Source organism: Cyprinodon variegatus, unplaced genomic scaffold (genome assembly GCF_000732505.1).
Source record: "Cyprinodon variegatus isolate N-32 unplaced genomic scaffold, C_variegatus-1.0 Scaffold1, whole genome shotgun sequence".
Taxonomy (NCBI): domain Eukaryota; kingdom Metazoa; phylum Chordata; class Actinopteri; order Cyprinodontiformes; family Cyprinodontidae; genus Cyprinodon; species Cyprinodon variegatus.
Genome location: NW_015150454.1, coordinates 2,728,872 through 2,743,991, shown reverse-complemented (window position 1 = coordinate 2,743,991; position 15,120 = coordinate 2,728,872). Strand labels below are relative to the sequence as shown.

Below are 15,120 nucleotides of genomic sequence, written 5' to 3'. Positions count from 1 at the left end.
GTTCCCTAAAAAAGCGGCACTTAAATGAACTTTAATGTTGGAAGGTATGCATAAAAATATGAGTTACTAGAACAGCTAATTTTCTTTAGCAGGTAACCTGTACCAAATACATGCATACAAGAGTAACACGTAACAGTGTGCATTGTTTTTTGTAGCTGTATGGTGTTAATTTACCAGATGTTGAGGAAAACAAGTTATTTGCTGAAGTCAATAAAAAAGTAACCCAGTGAATCATATTCCTGTGTATCAGGAAAACGAATAATATTCTGCTACTGCAGAATATTATTGCATATAGTGCTGCACATTAATGACGGCACTGTTTGTACATGTTTCCAGTGCCCCCTGGTTAATGTGCCACTATTACCTTTTAGTTTAAAGCATTTTAAATGCAGGAAGTTTAAAAAATTATGCGCAAACTTGAAAACAGTACAGACATATAGAAAAAAATACATTGGAGGTTCGGTTTGTTTTTGTTGCAGATTTTGGTGTAGACTTCAGAGTTGCTTTGCCAGTGAGTGACTAGATACTACATCAGTATTTAATAATCTAAGCATGCTAAACTAATTTGTCCTTGTTTATTGCCAGCAATGGCCCAGCATCTTTTAGATGTTTTGCAGATAAATTTAAGGGCACTACTGATTTTTTTTAATCCAATTTGGTTAAAAAATAACACAAGACAGGTGTCCTTCAATGTATTAACTCAAGCTTCTACATTCAGGAATACGGTACATTTAAGTGTTAATCCTAAACTTGTTTTTGGGCTCCGTTTCCCTAAGGGCAGGGCTTTTATACAAACAAATTCCAATCTGGTTTCAACATTTGTAACACATTTTCTTTTTATTGCTGTCGGTAAAACACATCTGACATCAAGGAAACATTTTGAACAATACAAAAATGGAGGGAATACTGTGCATCAATACTGACAGGTCTACATGAATATACAGAAAACTCACCATAACATTCATGGAGTGTAATATTAACATGGATTGTCCTTACATTTGTGCTTTAAGCAGTTAAAGCATGCAAAACAGGAGTGAAAGTTGGTGACAGTGTTTTTGGAGTGTTAAAATAAAAACTAAAATATGACATTTATAAACATCAAGTCCAGTAGCTTCCTGTCGGTGCTTTGGGATTCTCTTACACAATTCGGTGTAGAGGGCTGCACTGTTCAAGCTGAGGAGCACTTTACAGAGATATTTGCATAATAAAGCTGATACAAACAACTTCATACTCTAAGCACTTCTTAGCCACCTTGTCTTTGGAGGCAACAGGTCACAAAGAAATGCTGAAATAAACTATTCTAGTTCTAAAAAACAAATTGCAGAAAGTCATCTTTAGTTATCAGCATCAAGGGTTTGCAGACTGGAAAGATTACCTCTTAGCCGGCTCACAATCATCGTTCATAAATATATAACATAAAGAGAACATTCAATAGAAATCCAGTCAGGTCCAATAAGCAGCACAGCAAAGGTTATAACATAGTGCAGCATCACCTTCAATAGGAAAACCTCACATGGTTACACAGAAACAAGCATTTATCACAAACCACTGCCGCTCTGTTTTTGATTTAAGCATTTAAAGACATTAATAAAAATGTCTTACATTTTACAAGATGGCCTCTAAACTAAAACTTTTATCAAAAAATCAATACATTCTGGAGATTATTGAAGGTGATGTTCAAATTAATCTATCAGAAAATAAAGTCCAAGAACATAAGCTATATACTGGTACATCTCTATGCATTAGAACACCATTTAAAATGTACTTTAGTAATTTACCTGTAAAACTTAAATTCATAGACTATACCAAATAGCGGTGACATATTTTAAGTTTTTTTTTTTGGTTCTTCTGGAATAAAGGAAAATAAGTAATAACTTAGAAACCAAAGTCCCAGTCTAGATCGGTGTTTCCCAAACTTTTTTGATTTGTGTACCCCTTTGCGTTTTTCCTCTTACCATAAGTACCCCTCCCAGTTAAAAATATTGATGATTGTCCAAAAGTGGAACATACAATAAAACTGATAATTAAATAAAAACTATTTTACTAAATCCTTTAATTTGAGCATTTAATTCTTAGGCCTTTTATTCTTTCCGTCTCAAATAAAAAAAAACATAAATATGTTGCCTGGAAGTTAGTAAGGAATTAAAATAAATACAAAATAAAATTATATTATAAACCTGAATTCATAAAACTGGAGCTCCTCTGAGTAAGAGATGCAAAAAACCCAAACTGATTGTTCCTCACTCTAAAGTTCCCTATAATTTCAGGGGCCATGTTTAGAGCACTTTGTCTTAATGGGCAGACTGAGTTTGCTTTTCACACATCCCAAAATACGGAAACATTTTGATTCCTTAAATCAATCAGCAGCGCATTAAGGCTCCAAATGTATTGTTGTAATTCATGCGAAAGGGAAGTTTTGTAGGTCTAAAATAAACACAAATTTCAATGATATTCTAATTTATCAAAAATGATCTGTAAGTCTGAGTAAGAACACAAAACGATAGGGCAGTTACTCCATTTCCAGCAGTTTACATTTACACAATTACAAAGCCTGTACAGTCATTCATGTACGGTAAATATATTCATAATCCTACCAGAGATACAAAACATCACACAGCACAAGTGTTAGATGATTGCTGGTAAATTGCAAATAGTGAGTTTTGTCAGAAGATAAATTCAGACAGAAGGTCATTTAGCTAAATCATATGTAGCAAATCTCTTAACAAGCAGCTAAAATTACGCTCCAGTGCATATATATCTGTGCTTAACACTTTATACATCATATATAGGTATTCAGAAAATCTACATCATTTGGAGTTTATTCACAACAATCACTGTAATATACCCTCAAACATAATCGCTTTATGATGTTTGGTGATCTCATTAAATAACTGATCAAAGCAGCAACATTACTTTTAGACATTTTAAAACCTTTAGTGGTTTATTTTGCTAAACAGAATCTCAATGGCTTATCAAAGTCTTCTAGATAGCTAACACTCGCATGGACATGACAAAACTACTGTATCTTACAAAAAAGAAGAAATTCTGGTGTCCATATGCTGCTATCTGAAATAAGAGCAGATCTTTTTTTCTGCTTCCTTTTATAATGATGTGTAGATAACAGCAAAACCACTGAAAATAATGTCAACAGATAGGAAATGGTTGTTGTGTGGCTTCTTCTGAGTGGCATTATAGACACTAAGCATGTCCTCTAAATATATTGTGAACTACATGTACCTAAAGGCGTTAAGTACACTTTAAGGAGAGCTGCTCTGGTTGAGAGGCAGTGTGAAACAAAACAGGAAATACGATTAGGACACTGTTTTTAGTGAAAATAAAAACCATGGTTCTCTAATCAGAGAAAAGAAGCAAATATTTCCCCCCTCTGCAGCTGGCATGTCTAAACTAGGAGTCAGAATCGACCATTTCTTACTTTCCTCCAACTAATTAAATTCTTACCTGAGCTGTAAAACTGATGTGAACTTATTACATTTTATAAATACCCACTATATAAAATATGCTTCTTTTAGTGTAAAGAATAAAAATCGTATTTCTATTTTAGCTTTTAGAAGAAAGTTGCTAATTTATGGGAAAAAAAGGATAAGGATTACACCTAATTTGTTATATTTTCTGCAAGATAATACAGAGAAAGGGCTAAATTGTCCTTTGTATAACATTTAGATTTAAACCAAAGCACAGCTATTTGTAGAGTAAGAGTCAAGATGCTGTAGGTGGCAAACCCAGGTTAAAACAAAGTTTTAAAGATCAGACACACAAGGCAACCTTACACTCAGGAGTAAATAGAGACGACTAATATGAAAAGCCTTCATTTAAAACTCTACAAGACTTAAAATGCACATGAGAAAACCACCAATGAGTGATCAGAAGTTGCTTGTGTTATCAATCAGAGGAAGACTACATAAAAACACAACAACTGAACATGTAACAAAACCAAGATTAATGTAAAACCACAAATAATCTCTTTTTTTTTTTTTTTAAACACTCCAACTTGTTCCTCTGGTGACAGACAAATCTGTGTATGTTTGCATGTTTTCTGCGCATGTGCCTACAGGCCCTTGTTGAAGTAGACAGTGTTGGTGTCTGGACTTAACTGCCGTATCCTCTCCTGCAGATCTGTTTCCAGCCCGCTTACGCTCATAGAGCTGAAAAGATATGTTTAACCATTACGATAAAGTCAGCCCGCATTACATAAAGCTTAAAGCTCCAGATGCTGTAGGAATTGACTGAATGTACCTTTTCTGAGGGAACAGGGCGCAGCAGAGAGGAGTAGCGAACACCAGGCTTAAAAAGAGGGTGTAGAAATTACATTTTAGACATGATTTTAATGTAGACTGGGAGAGAAAATACTATTTTACTCACCATAGACCAACTAGACCAACTTGGACAGGAGCATTTAGAATTGGAAAACGCTACAAGAAAAACAAAAAACCATTTAATAAAAGAGAGAACTAAAACTAAGCAGATTTATAGAAAATCTATTGTTTCTTTGCACTAAACAACAAATTCTCCCTGACAAAAGTTATATTATTTGTATTTTTAACATTTCACGTTCTTGTCTACATGTTTATACCACCTACAGAAGATCTGCTTAAGAAATGCAGGTTTTACAGCATTTTCTTTTTTAGCAAATCCGTCAGATATGAAAATAGTCTAGATTAAAATAGTTAAATCTCGGCTTAAGAGTTTTAAACATTCCTGTAGATATGAACCTTTAGCGCCAATCCCAGCTGGATGAGGACCTATTCTTTTTCAGACCTTGTAGCTGATCATCACTTCATGGCTCCGGCCACATGTTGGTGCAGAACTGACCCATAAAAATAAGATAAAGGGCGCTTCCAGACCCAAAGTCCAACATTTAATGTAATCAATAGGTGAAAATATGTATTACTATTACCAATGCCTAAGCATGGTGAGAGATACAAAGCTCTTCAGCAAATTGGACCTACATCCTCTTTTTTTAAGTCCACTTTAGGTTCAAGGTTTGTGCATCAGAAAATATTTGCATGTTAACAAACTCTCTTGGGAACCAAGTGGTCCCTAGCATGGATTATATAAAATTAGGCCCCACTAACAGATCATTTTCAGATTGTCATAAAAGGACTGATGCAAGGATTCTAATATCTTTTTACTTCTCAGCTGCAGTCAGATACTCCAGCTTAACGCCCCCAACACTGAAAGGAAAAACTCTTCTCTCCAGGGGATTACTTCCAGCAAATAATATCCATTTGAAACTGAATATAGTTAAAAAGTTGTTGTCATAAAGTGGGGTTGTTGATCCAATAAGGTTTAATGCATTAAACCAAACTAAATCACTGTGCAAAACTCATTTGTGTCACTGAAAAAACATTGGAGCGCATGTTCCTACCTTCATAAAGGCTCTTTTCTCCAGAGCATTCATTATAACAGGAGGAATGGCTGTAAAAAAATAAATAAAAATGAGTTGAGGAAAGTCTTCAGATTTATAAGCACCTACAGTAAAAATCAAACAACCCACTTCAGGGGCTAAAATTCTTGCATCTCCTGTAACATTAATACAGTTCGATATTTATCTGATCAAATTATGAATAACAATCTGTACAAAGAATCAGGCCAACTTTATCGAGACAAAGGACAGAATGGCAAAACAAGCATGTTGACATTCCAGGGAATCTGTGGCAGAAATTATTTAGACTGCAGCCAAAGATGAGAGATGGATATCAGGAGACGCCCATCTGAAAAAAGATCCTTTTTTTAACAACACCACTTCTAGTCTGCACAAAAGCAAAACATAATCTTTAAAAGTATTCATACCTCTAGAGTATTTTATACAATTTACAAAATGAAAGCAAGAAACAGGCAAACAAAATGTAGGGCATCTTCTACATAATGTGATCTTGTGAGTTCTTTGATTTGATCACCAACATCCTCAAACAAACCTCTGGGGTCTGAACAGCTCTACCTATGTGTGTATTTCATTACACCTAGAAGGACTTTATGTACTAATCAATCTGATTTCTAAAGCCAGTTGAGCACATTGGATTTTATTTTATGGGTATCAGGTGGATAGAGGGAGAATATAAACTCATGCTATGCTGCTAAAAAGCTCCCTGCAAACTGTGAATGGAACATAGAATGGAATATTAGATTAAATTACCCATAGCAGGCACTGCCATGCCAATCCTGGACACCACCACCTGGACAATGGCTTGTTTGGCAGCATTGGCAGATTCTCCTAACCTGTTTCCGTTCTCATCCATCACAGGGATCCCATACTTCAGCTCCCTGGCAGAGGCAAACAGAAACCTGGCTGTGTCAAATGTGACCAGTCTTTACAGCTAAGTAAAGTGGGAAGTGGTCAATCCTCGCGGGACCTCACCTCTGCCTCATAAAGGGGATATTGATACAGTTGGCAGCAGCAACAGCAGCAAAAGGGACAAACCGACTGACGATTGGGGGGAGTCGCTGCAAGGACAGTCAAACAGAAAGTTATCACATTCTGCTGGACTTACTTCAACAGAGTATTCTTGTGAACCTGACATATTACCGTAGCAAGAGACTTGAGTCCCAGTGCAGTGACCACGGCCCCTGTGGTTGCGCTAACATAAGCGGCACCAAGCTGGCTGTGAAGAAGATGGTGAGGTTGACACAAAACAGACACCTACTGCCAACTTCCTGTTTCATACATATCACAAATGATAATTAGCTGAATACTGAGTGAAAACCACAGCTGATGGTGTGAACCTTAGCTGCAAGGTTAGGCAAAGTAAGGTGAAACAAAATGCATCTAATATGAGCTGTTAAAGCAAATAATGCTAATATTTCAGCTTGGTTTCATGCTTAACCAAACAATGTGCTCTTGCATGTTTGGAAGGCGCAGCTCTCCTCAGCATAACTAGATCATGTTTGATGCATTGCTGCAGCCAATGAATGAGCACAATAAAGTCATCATTCAAATGCATGTTATTCTAAAGGCAGTCGGTAGTAGATGTGAGCAGCATGAGGTCGTGGTGACATGAAGCTAAACAGAACAAAATAGCACTGAAAGGCAGAAAGCAGCAGCTCCCACAACCTCCTTACAGACAATAGTTTAGAGTGGAGGACATGAATGACTCCCTACTTCACGGTGATGGGAGCGTCTCCGCTGCGGTTGGTGTAGTTTACAACGGCGTTGAAGGACTGGTTAACCCACTGCCAGAACACAACTGCTGGAGTAGTCCTGAAAACACAGAACCACAGTAGCCTGTTAGAGGAAGTGAGGGTTCCCCCATTTTTTCTTCTAGAAGCAAAAACATGAAAGCCACAACCTGTCCAAACATAATGAGCACAGGTTAGCAGTAAAACCTACAATCAGCTGACCTCAAGCTAAACATAAAAACATTCATTTTTAAACAAAATTACATATAAACGAATGAAATTAGCAAATACAAACAACTTACATAAGACAAAATCAAATGGAAAAGAAAAAATAACCTATTATTAGCGGTTTTTGTGGGTTTAGACCTCACACATTTAAGAATTTATCATTTTCACTCAAAATTATGATTATTTTCTCAAAATATAAACAGATTTCCCCTTTAGAAAAAATTGCTGCCGCCTCCAGTCTAAATCACAGCAGACTCAACTTTTACATAATCAGATCTTACATCACGTCACATTTCATGTAACACATGACGCACACATCAAAGAATTCAGTTAAAGGAGAATTCCGGTTTTTAACACTTTTAGCCCATTTTCTGTAGTGTCCAGGATGAAATCGAATGATCGACACCAAAATTTTGACAATTGGTCCTGTCTCTGCTTTTTGGCTCATTTAGAATCCCCCCCTGGCTGCTTCAGAATGGCTTCCATAGTGCATGTCCGATAATGTCCTTAAAACAACCTTAAACGTTCTTTTTTTAAAATATGCTACTCACCGGGTCGTCAGCGCTGTTCAATGACGTTCCAAAAAAAGTTTCGTAAAGAAAAAACGTTCCTGTAGTGTTTTATTTAGCATTTTGTAAATCCCATTGAGTTCTGTTGGAATAGTCAATATTCCGCTGCCACCGGAAACGGAAATGGGGCCTGTTTACACAGTTGTAGTCTTTTCGCTTCACTCTGTGTACTCCCACGTCGAGAATCAAGAATCCACCTTTCGTATTCCATTTTCAGAGTTTTTTAAAGTGTTTAACAGAGACGTTAGCACCTCGACGTCGGAATTCTCCTTTAAGTTAGCAAAAAACAGTATTTTCACTGTAAGCAGTATTGTTTAGTTTAATGAAGTAGAAGGAGTTAAACCTCCCAACATGTACCTGAGGTTAATATTAAAGAGCCATCATAACTTTCAAGATAACACCACTTTCATGGCAGTATGCACATGATGGTCTAGTTTAGCTTTTAATGTTACTGTGAGGTCTACCCTGCTGTCATACCATATTTAGCTACACCCAGAAATTAAATAGCGCTATATCCTCTTATGTAAATGAAACACAGAGACTGCATACAAACTATAGAGTGTGATTGAATCAGAACAAAGGTCTTTAGGATGGATTTTACAACCTCATATGTTGTTAAATTAAGCACCAAAACAGTTATGTAAGCAGCTCTGATAATGTGTGTGGGAAGTGCCGTGGATTGTTGTGTCAACAGAAACTAATTCAATGTTTCCGGCTAGCGCACTCATTTATTTAGAAAGTTAGCCCAGTGGAGCATCTATGCAGATGGATCTAGATCAGGGGTCTTCAACGTTTTCGAGGCCAAGGACCCCCAAACTGATTGCGAGATGGAGCGGGGACCCCTAATTATATATATTGTATGAAATAGTGTTATATCAAACTGGTCCTATAGTCACTCTATTACATATGGAGTCATGTAACGAAAGTAATTTCTCCCTGGGATTATTAAAGTATTTCTGATTCCGATTCCTGGTTGATGGGACAGGTGTTGTGAATGAAACGGTGCCCAGGTTTGAAAGAGCCCCTGTGTGTCGCTGAATGTGTGCATTGATGACTGAAAGACATCATCTGCTTCCATTTATATGTTTACTACAGTGTGTTGAATTCATGTTAATGTGTATTTAAAGACATTTTAATTAGTGCAAAAAAATGCAGGAGGGAATATAAAAAAAGGTAATCAACCAAGACTTTCGCGACCCCCATGCAGTACCTCCGCGGACCCCCTAGGGGTCGCGGACCCCCTGTTGAAGACCTCTGATCTAGATGTTGATACTTAGTTTAAACATCTGAGTTCTGGGAACAAAAAAAGAATAACAACAAAACTTCAAAGTTACAAAGTTTAGTTTTTGCCTCAAGTAAACCTAAGACAGAATAGGTCATTATTACCTAGAACCAAAGAAAGTTTGGATAAATAGAAACCTTTTTTTTTTTTTTGAAGTGCTACCCCTGGCTTTGATATTTTAGACAATCGTTCACTGTGTTGGATTCTCAATAAAGAATGATAAAGTTAAATCACCTCTCTTACTACTTAATCAAAAAATAAAAATAAAGAAAAAACATACTGATAAGCTGCAAATCCAAATACCATTATTGAGATGTCTCTACTTGAACTGACAAGACTAAACTACCCAGAAGGTGCTTGAAAAATTAGTTTGAAATTAATTTGAACACTTCCAAACCACATGTTTAACAAGTTAAATGTAAAAACTGCTGTCCTCTAGTGGTGAATCACAAACAACACAATGGCAGGTTGTCTATGCCAATGTTTCCCAAGCAGGGGTACACAAGTGCAATGCATGGGGTACATGAAAATATGTAATTTCTTAGGTAGTAAAATAAAATAGGGATGGGATCTGTTCTGCTTTCTGAGGACCCAATTTAAAAATAAAACAAGCTTTTCTCAACCAAAAAGTTAGTTTCGCTTCTATGTTTGAGTGCCTTCAGTTTTGACATGCATCAGAACTAAGCAGAGGAACAGACTGTATATAGAGAACAGCCTGGGATCAGCTGTTTTTCACACTGAGCTATTGCAGCTCATCAAAGCAGCTCAGGTGTCTTGGTGAAAACAAAAACAAAATTAATTAAGTCAATTAAGTCGATTCATCAAGTTTAAATGTATTTATAAGCAATTTACTCAGTGGAGCTCCAGTTTTATAAATACAGGTTTATATTATGATTTTATTTTGTATTCAAGGCAATTCCTTACTAACTTCCAGGCAACATACTAATGCTGTTTTTTGCATAAAATGCCTGAGAATTAAATGCTCAAATTAAGATATTATTTACAATAGTTTTTATTTTATAATCAGTTCATGTAGGTTCCACCTTAGGATAATCTTAAATACTTTCGACTGATAGGGGTATTTATGGTATGAAAAAAGGCCCAAAGGGTTACACAAGTCAAAAAAGGTTGGGAAACACTGGTCTATGCAACCGTAAAATCTCCATTTAATCCTAACCCAACAGATAGTGCTAGACAAAAACAATAACATTTAAGCATCTAAATAAAACAATCAAAACACAATAAATGGAGTTTTGCCATGGTTTATTTTGGGTGTAATGTTTTTGAAGCAGTTTTGAGTGAGAGAAAAATATTTTGTAATTTTATTAAAATTTTTGACTATTCGTTATTATTTTATCAGTAAAAGCTTGTCAGCCCATCAGGTTTTTCAGTAATCAGAAAGGGTAATCATTTTTGATTTTTAAGAGGATTTCCATTGGAAACGGATTAAACCTTCTATTTCGGGTGCTGCTGTATCTGCTGTCTTATCTGCCTGTTTTTTTAATGTACATATTTTTTTATATGAGTGATTACTGCATCAGAACCTCTGCTGTACCTGTAAAACGTGAGCATGCAGCCTGTGATGGACATGTTCATGGGCACCTGAGCAGACATCCGACCAATCACAAACATCTTCTCTCCAGTGTCGGGATGGAAAGCAGAGTCGTAAATGTACTTGGCTCTCCAGAGCTCATCCTCGGTCAAACCCGGTTTTACGGTGCCGGTTCTGAAAATGCAGAATAACGGGAAGGTTTCATACTTTGTTAAACAGTCATCTCAAAAGGGTGAAGACAGATAGGTGTTTAAGTTTTGCTATAAATTTTTCTAGCACAGTTATCCATTAGTGCAGAGACGTGCATCGTAGCAGGAGGATCAGATGGAAGCTAGATTCAATGAATGGGTCATTTTATTGGCTAATTCTGACTCAGTCCTCCATCACCTCACCTGTAGTTCTCTACTATTACTCTGGCCTCCTCCAGAGTCTCAGAGGACAGCAGGACGTTCCTGGGATCTGTGACCATGAAGAAGTGTTTTGCACGGCCCATGAAGGTTCCCTGGTCCCATCTAGGTTCCTTAATGTTAATGTTGAGCGACAACTCTCCAGACATCCTGGCTCTTCCCTGATCAAAGGCAGATGTGCTGATTATTGATAGATTTAGACAAAAAAAAAATATTTGATTCCTGTATTGCAAACTATGCATTTTAGATTATAGTATATTTTTTCTACATGGCAGCAGAATATAAGTAAAAAAAATTTTTGACACAAATTACACAAAAAGGGATCGAGAGATTATAGCTCTATATGATCTATATATAGATATTTTATTTGTTTTACACTGAAGTAAAAGAAATAAAAACCCGGCAGTACACAACAGTCAACAACATTTCGACAGATTTTAGCCTTTTTAATTAGGGGTTTTAAATACTTGAAAATGCTAAAACATATATATTTTTTTTACTGCTTTAAAGGGGCTTTAGTTTTTGGGTGTTGATTAAAAAAAATCCACTTTATAAGTAAAAGTATATGAAGAGGTTAATGGATGTGTTATTTACTAGTATTCAGATCTGCTATACTGAAGCTAGAATAACTGATTTTTAAATCTTAACTCAAAATCTGGTTTAACAATAAGGGCAAGCTTCAGTAGTTCTGAGTACTATTTATGCAAGCTTTCTTATTTTCTAAAACTAATAAATACAGATCTAACTGAAGAAATTGCAAAAATCTTGCTGTCATTCCCAGGTCATTTAAGAGGATCAATAAACAGATGCCTACTTAAGTGGTTTAGTGGTAACAGAGTCTTTTCCATTATTAAGAATTGGTCAAATTTATACACTTGATAGAGATTAATTGACTTCTAATTGAAGGTTTATGGCTTTCTAAAAAAAGAAGACAATTTACTATTACAGGGCTGTCAACTCTCACCCACTGGGAGTGAGACTCACTCATCTCAGTGTCTTCACACACTCTCACTCCATATTCCCAATTTCTCACACTAAAAAATGGCAGACATTAAAACTCAACTCAGTCTAGTTTAATAATGAAATTTAGGAGTAATTAAACAAACACAAATATTTTAACTCTTTAAGCTTTCAGGTTTGCCTTGCAAACCCACAGGAGGTCCAAAAAAAAGAAAAATAACCATTGCATTTTATTTTTTAAAAGATCAGCCACCCAAGAAAAGACCAACCACATGCAGAGAGGATGTGCAGAACAGTTCAGTTATCCTGGATTCATAGAGGAGAAACCACAGGGATGTTCTTCTTTTATTATTACTTATCATATTTATTTATCTTTATTTTGGTCCACTGAATATGTTTAAAAATTTCCATCACACTCGAGAAAAGTGCTTTCTCCTGTCATGGTGAGTTTTTATTGAGTCTACAGCCGCATAAGTGGTTTGAATTGTTTAGCTGTTTTGTCAATTGTAAAAAAAAAAATAAAAATTGTAAAAAAAACCCAAAAAACTAATAAGATAATCATTTAAGATTTTTAATCCTTAGCCTATTACCAAATATTCATAGTTTAGTTTGCATGGGTTTCGACTGCACTAATTTCTGTATCAGTGCCAGTAATGCAGTAATAGCTTATAAGTTCCCCATTGTTTCATTTATTTGAACAGCAGAGAATAATTAATGAACAAAGTTGTGAAATTCTTAGTTTAAAGCATATTTAAGATGCAAGTATTTTAGTATGGCCCATTCTGCTTTACTTCAATCCTTTAAAAATCACCAGAATGTTGAAAATAATTTATATTGTTAGGAAAAATGTTCCACATAACTACTAACCACTTATTGTTACTCAGTAACATTAATTGTGATATAAAAATTCCACATTTTGCTACTTTGTTTCAGTTAAATCCTCTGAAAACCTCCAACCTATAGCTGCAGCTATCCTCATCTAACCCTGACAGGGTTTCTTGTCCAAACTATTTCAAGATCTCCCCCCAAGGTTTGGTGAAAAGTTGGCAGCCTTGTTGTTATGACACTGATTGTTATTACACAGGAGGTAGCAAGGCATTACAAAATGACCTGCTTTCATATTGAGTTAGAGATACAAATATATGTCCAATAAAAACTGCCAGTAATATTGATATTTATTTTCCTTTGCGAGGAAGTTCTATAGGTACAGAAATTAAAATATAAACTGGACAATTTCTTGTTTCCGTTAATTACTGTAAAACACACATATATATAAAGGGAAAAAGGTTTAAATTAACCGATAAACCAGGAAAGGAACTGATCGAAGCCTAAATCGCTGACAGAGGAGCATGAGGCGTTAGCAATGTAGCCTGCTAGCATGGTAGCTAAACCGAAACCAACACATTCAAGTAAACAAAGCGTCTCGAGACGATATAATCAATATGAATCCATACTTTTTTCAAGCGTTAATATGATAACGTTAGCAGATGTGACTGATATCATTACAATAATCAAATGTCCTAATATTAGCCAGCTACCTGCTGGGTTTACAAGCTAAAACCGTAATGCTAGCAAGTAGCGTTAGGAGGACACATTTTATAAAGGAAAATATGTGAACCTAATCAGTTTGTGATATGGATAATACAGGGAAACAAATGTGGTCAGACCCAGAACATACCTGGTCCAATAAGTTCGACTTTTGAAAATGTATGACCTCTCAATATCACAGCACACACCGGCTGAGCCAATGATGCATTAACGTGTCTTCACAGTGTCGTAAAACTCATATCGCACCTGAATAAGCCCTAAATGCTTTCTCGAGAATGAAAACATTCTATCATTGTCTAATCAAACAAATCCTATTGAGGTGCTAATGATACATTTTACAACAACAACGCCACATTGATAATAAAAACAAATATGTTGTGCCCGAAGCCCCTTGCTTTCAAATATGTTGATACATAATTTAAATTTACATTCATTGGAATCAGGTGATGTATTTGATTAAGCATAATAACCATATGCATTTTAAATGAATGTATAATTGTAAAAAAAAAAAAATAAATAAAAGAACTGTTTCGTTTCACCTTAAAAGTCTTCGAGGTGCCTTGAAGGCAGCACCAGTGTATCTTGTCTGACACACTGGGGCGGGGTTAGTGACGTGAGGGCGTGTGAGAAAGCTAGTATCTGATTGGACGACTACCAGGCTGAATTTTCTACTGCATTTTTAAACAGGTCTAAAAATTAGTGCTTGCTTTAAATAAAGTTTTCAGATTTTTGTTTTTCTTTCATGAAAAGAATACCACGCATATATTTCAACTTCACTGCAAATAAATAATGCTAATAAAACTGAACTAAATCTGAAAATTCCTTAATTTAAGACTTTTACTAATCATATACACATGAAATAAAACTAGGGGCAAATTAATAAATTTAATACATATAATCTATTTAGTTTTAAATTAAACTTAGGAGAAGCTTTAAAAATAATTACTGAAATCCCACCATTCATCGCTAGGTGGCGTTGTTCATCTATCTTCCTGACCTCTACAATATGCAGTACATCACCTTCTTTAGCCCTAAAGTAAAGTAAAAAAAAAAAAGGCTTTGATAACATGGTTTGCTTGGAACCAAATTAGATGTTAAAAAAAATTGAGTTTGAACTTATGAGGAATTTAATTGGGCTACTTATTAATCTCTATACATCTACAGAGGCTTATGTAAAGGGCTTACAGCTCTTAAGACAATAATGGTCACCTGCAGAACAAATGTGGTGGCACTAATTCTCCGGAGGTGTCCGCTAATGCGTCAGTGAGGCGGACCACTGAGCGCCTGTCCGAGCTCCTGCTGCAAAACACGGACACAGCAGGTAAAGCTGTCATGCTCTGTTGTCTTCGTTTTGATCATGATATTGTTTTTTTTTCACGCGCCGGTAGGAACAACTTTAGAATGAAACTGAAGTTTAACACTATGACTTCCCGTGGCAGA

At 35.8% G+C, this 15,120-nt stretch overlaps 1 protein-coding gene across 1 annotated transcript; it reads right to left on the bottom strand.

Annotated features, from left to right (window-relative positions):
- Window positions 1-822: 822 nt before the first annotated feature.
- Window positions 823-13,896, bottom strand: LOC107095141 (sideroflexin-1-like). Its single transcript, XM_015391157.1, has 11 exons — window positions 13,811-13,896; window positions 11,158-11,333; window positions 10,769-10,939; window positions 7,118-7,216; window positions 6,545-6,620; window positions 6,377-6,462; window positions 6,155-6,282; window positions 5,387-5,436; window positions 4,381-4,430; window positions 4,255-4,302; window positions 823-4,163 (listed from the first exon to the last, which is right to left on the bottom strand). The coding sequence occupies exons 2-11, from the start codon at window positions 11,319-11,321 to the stop codon at window positions 4,067-4,069; spliced, it is 969 nt and encodes a 322-aa protein (XP_015246643.1). The 5' UTR covers window positions 11,322-11,333; window positions 13,811-13,896; the 3' UTR covers window positions 823-4,066.
- Window positions 13,897-15,120: the final 1,224 nt, after the last annotated feature.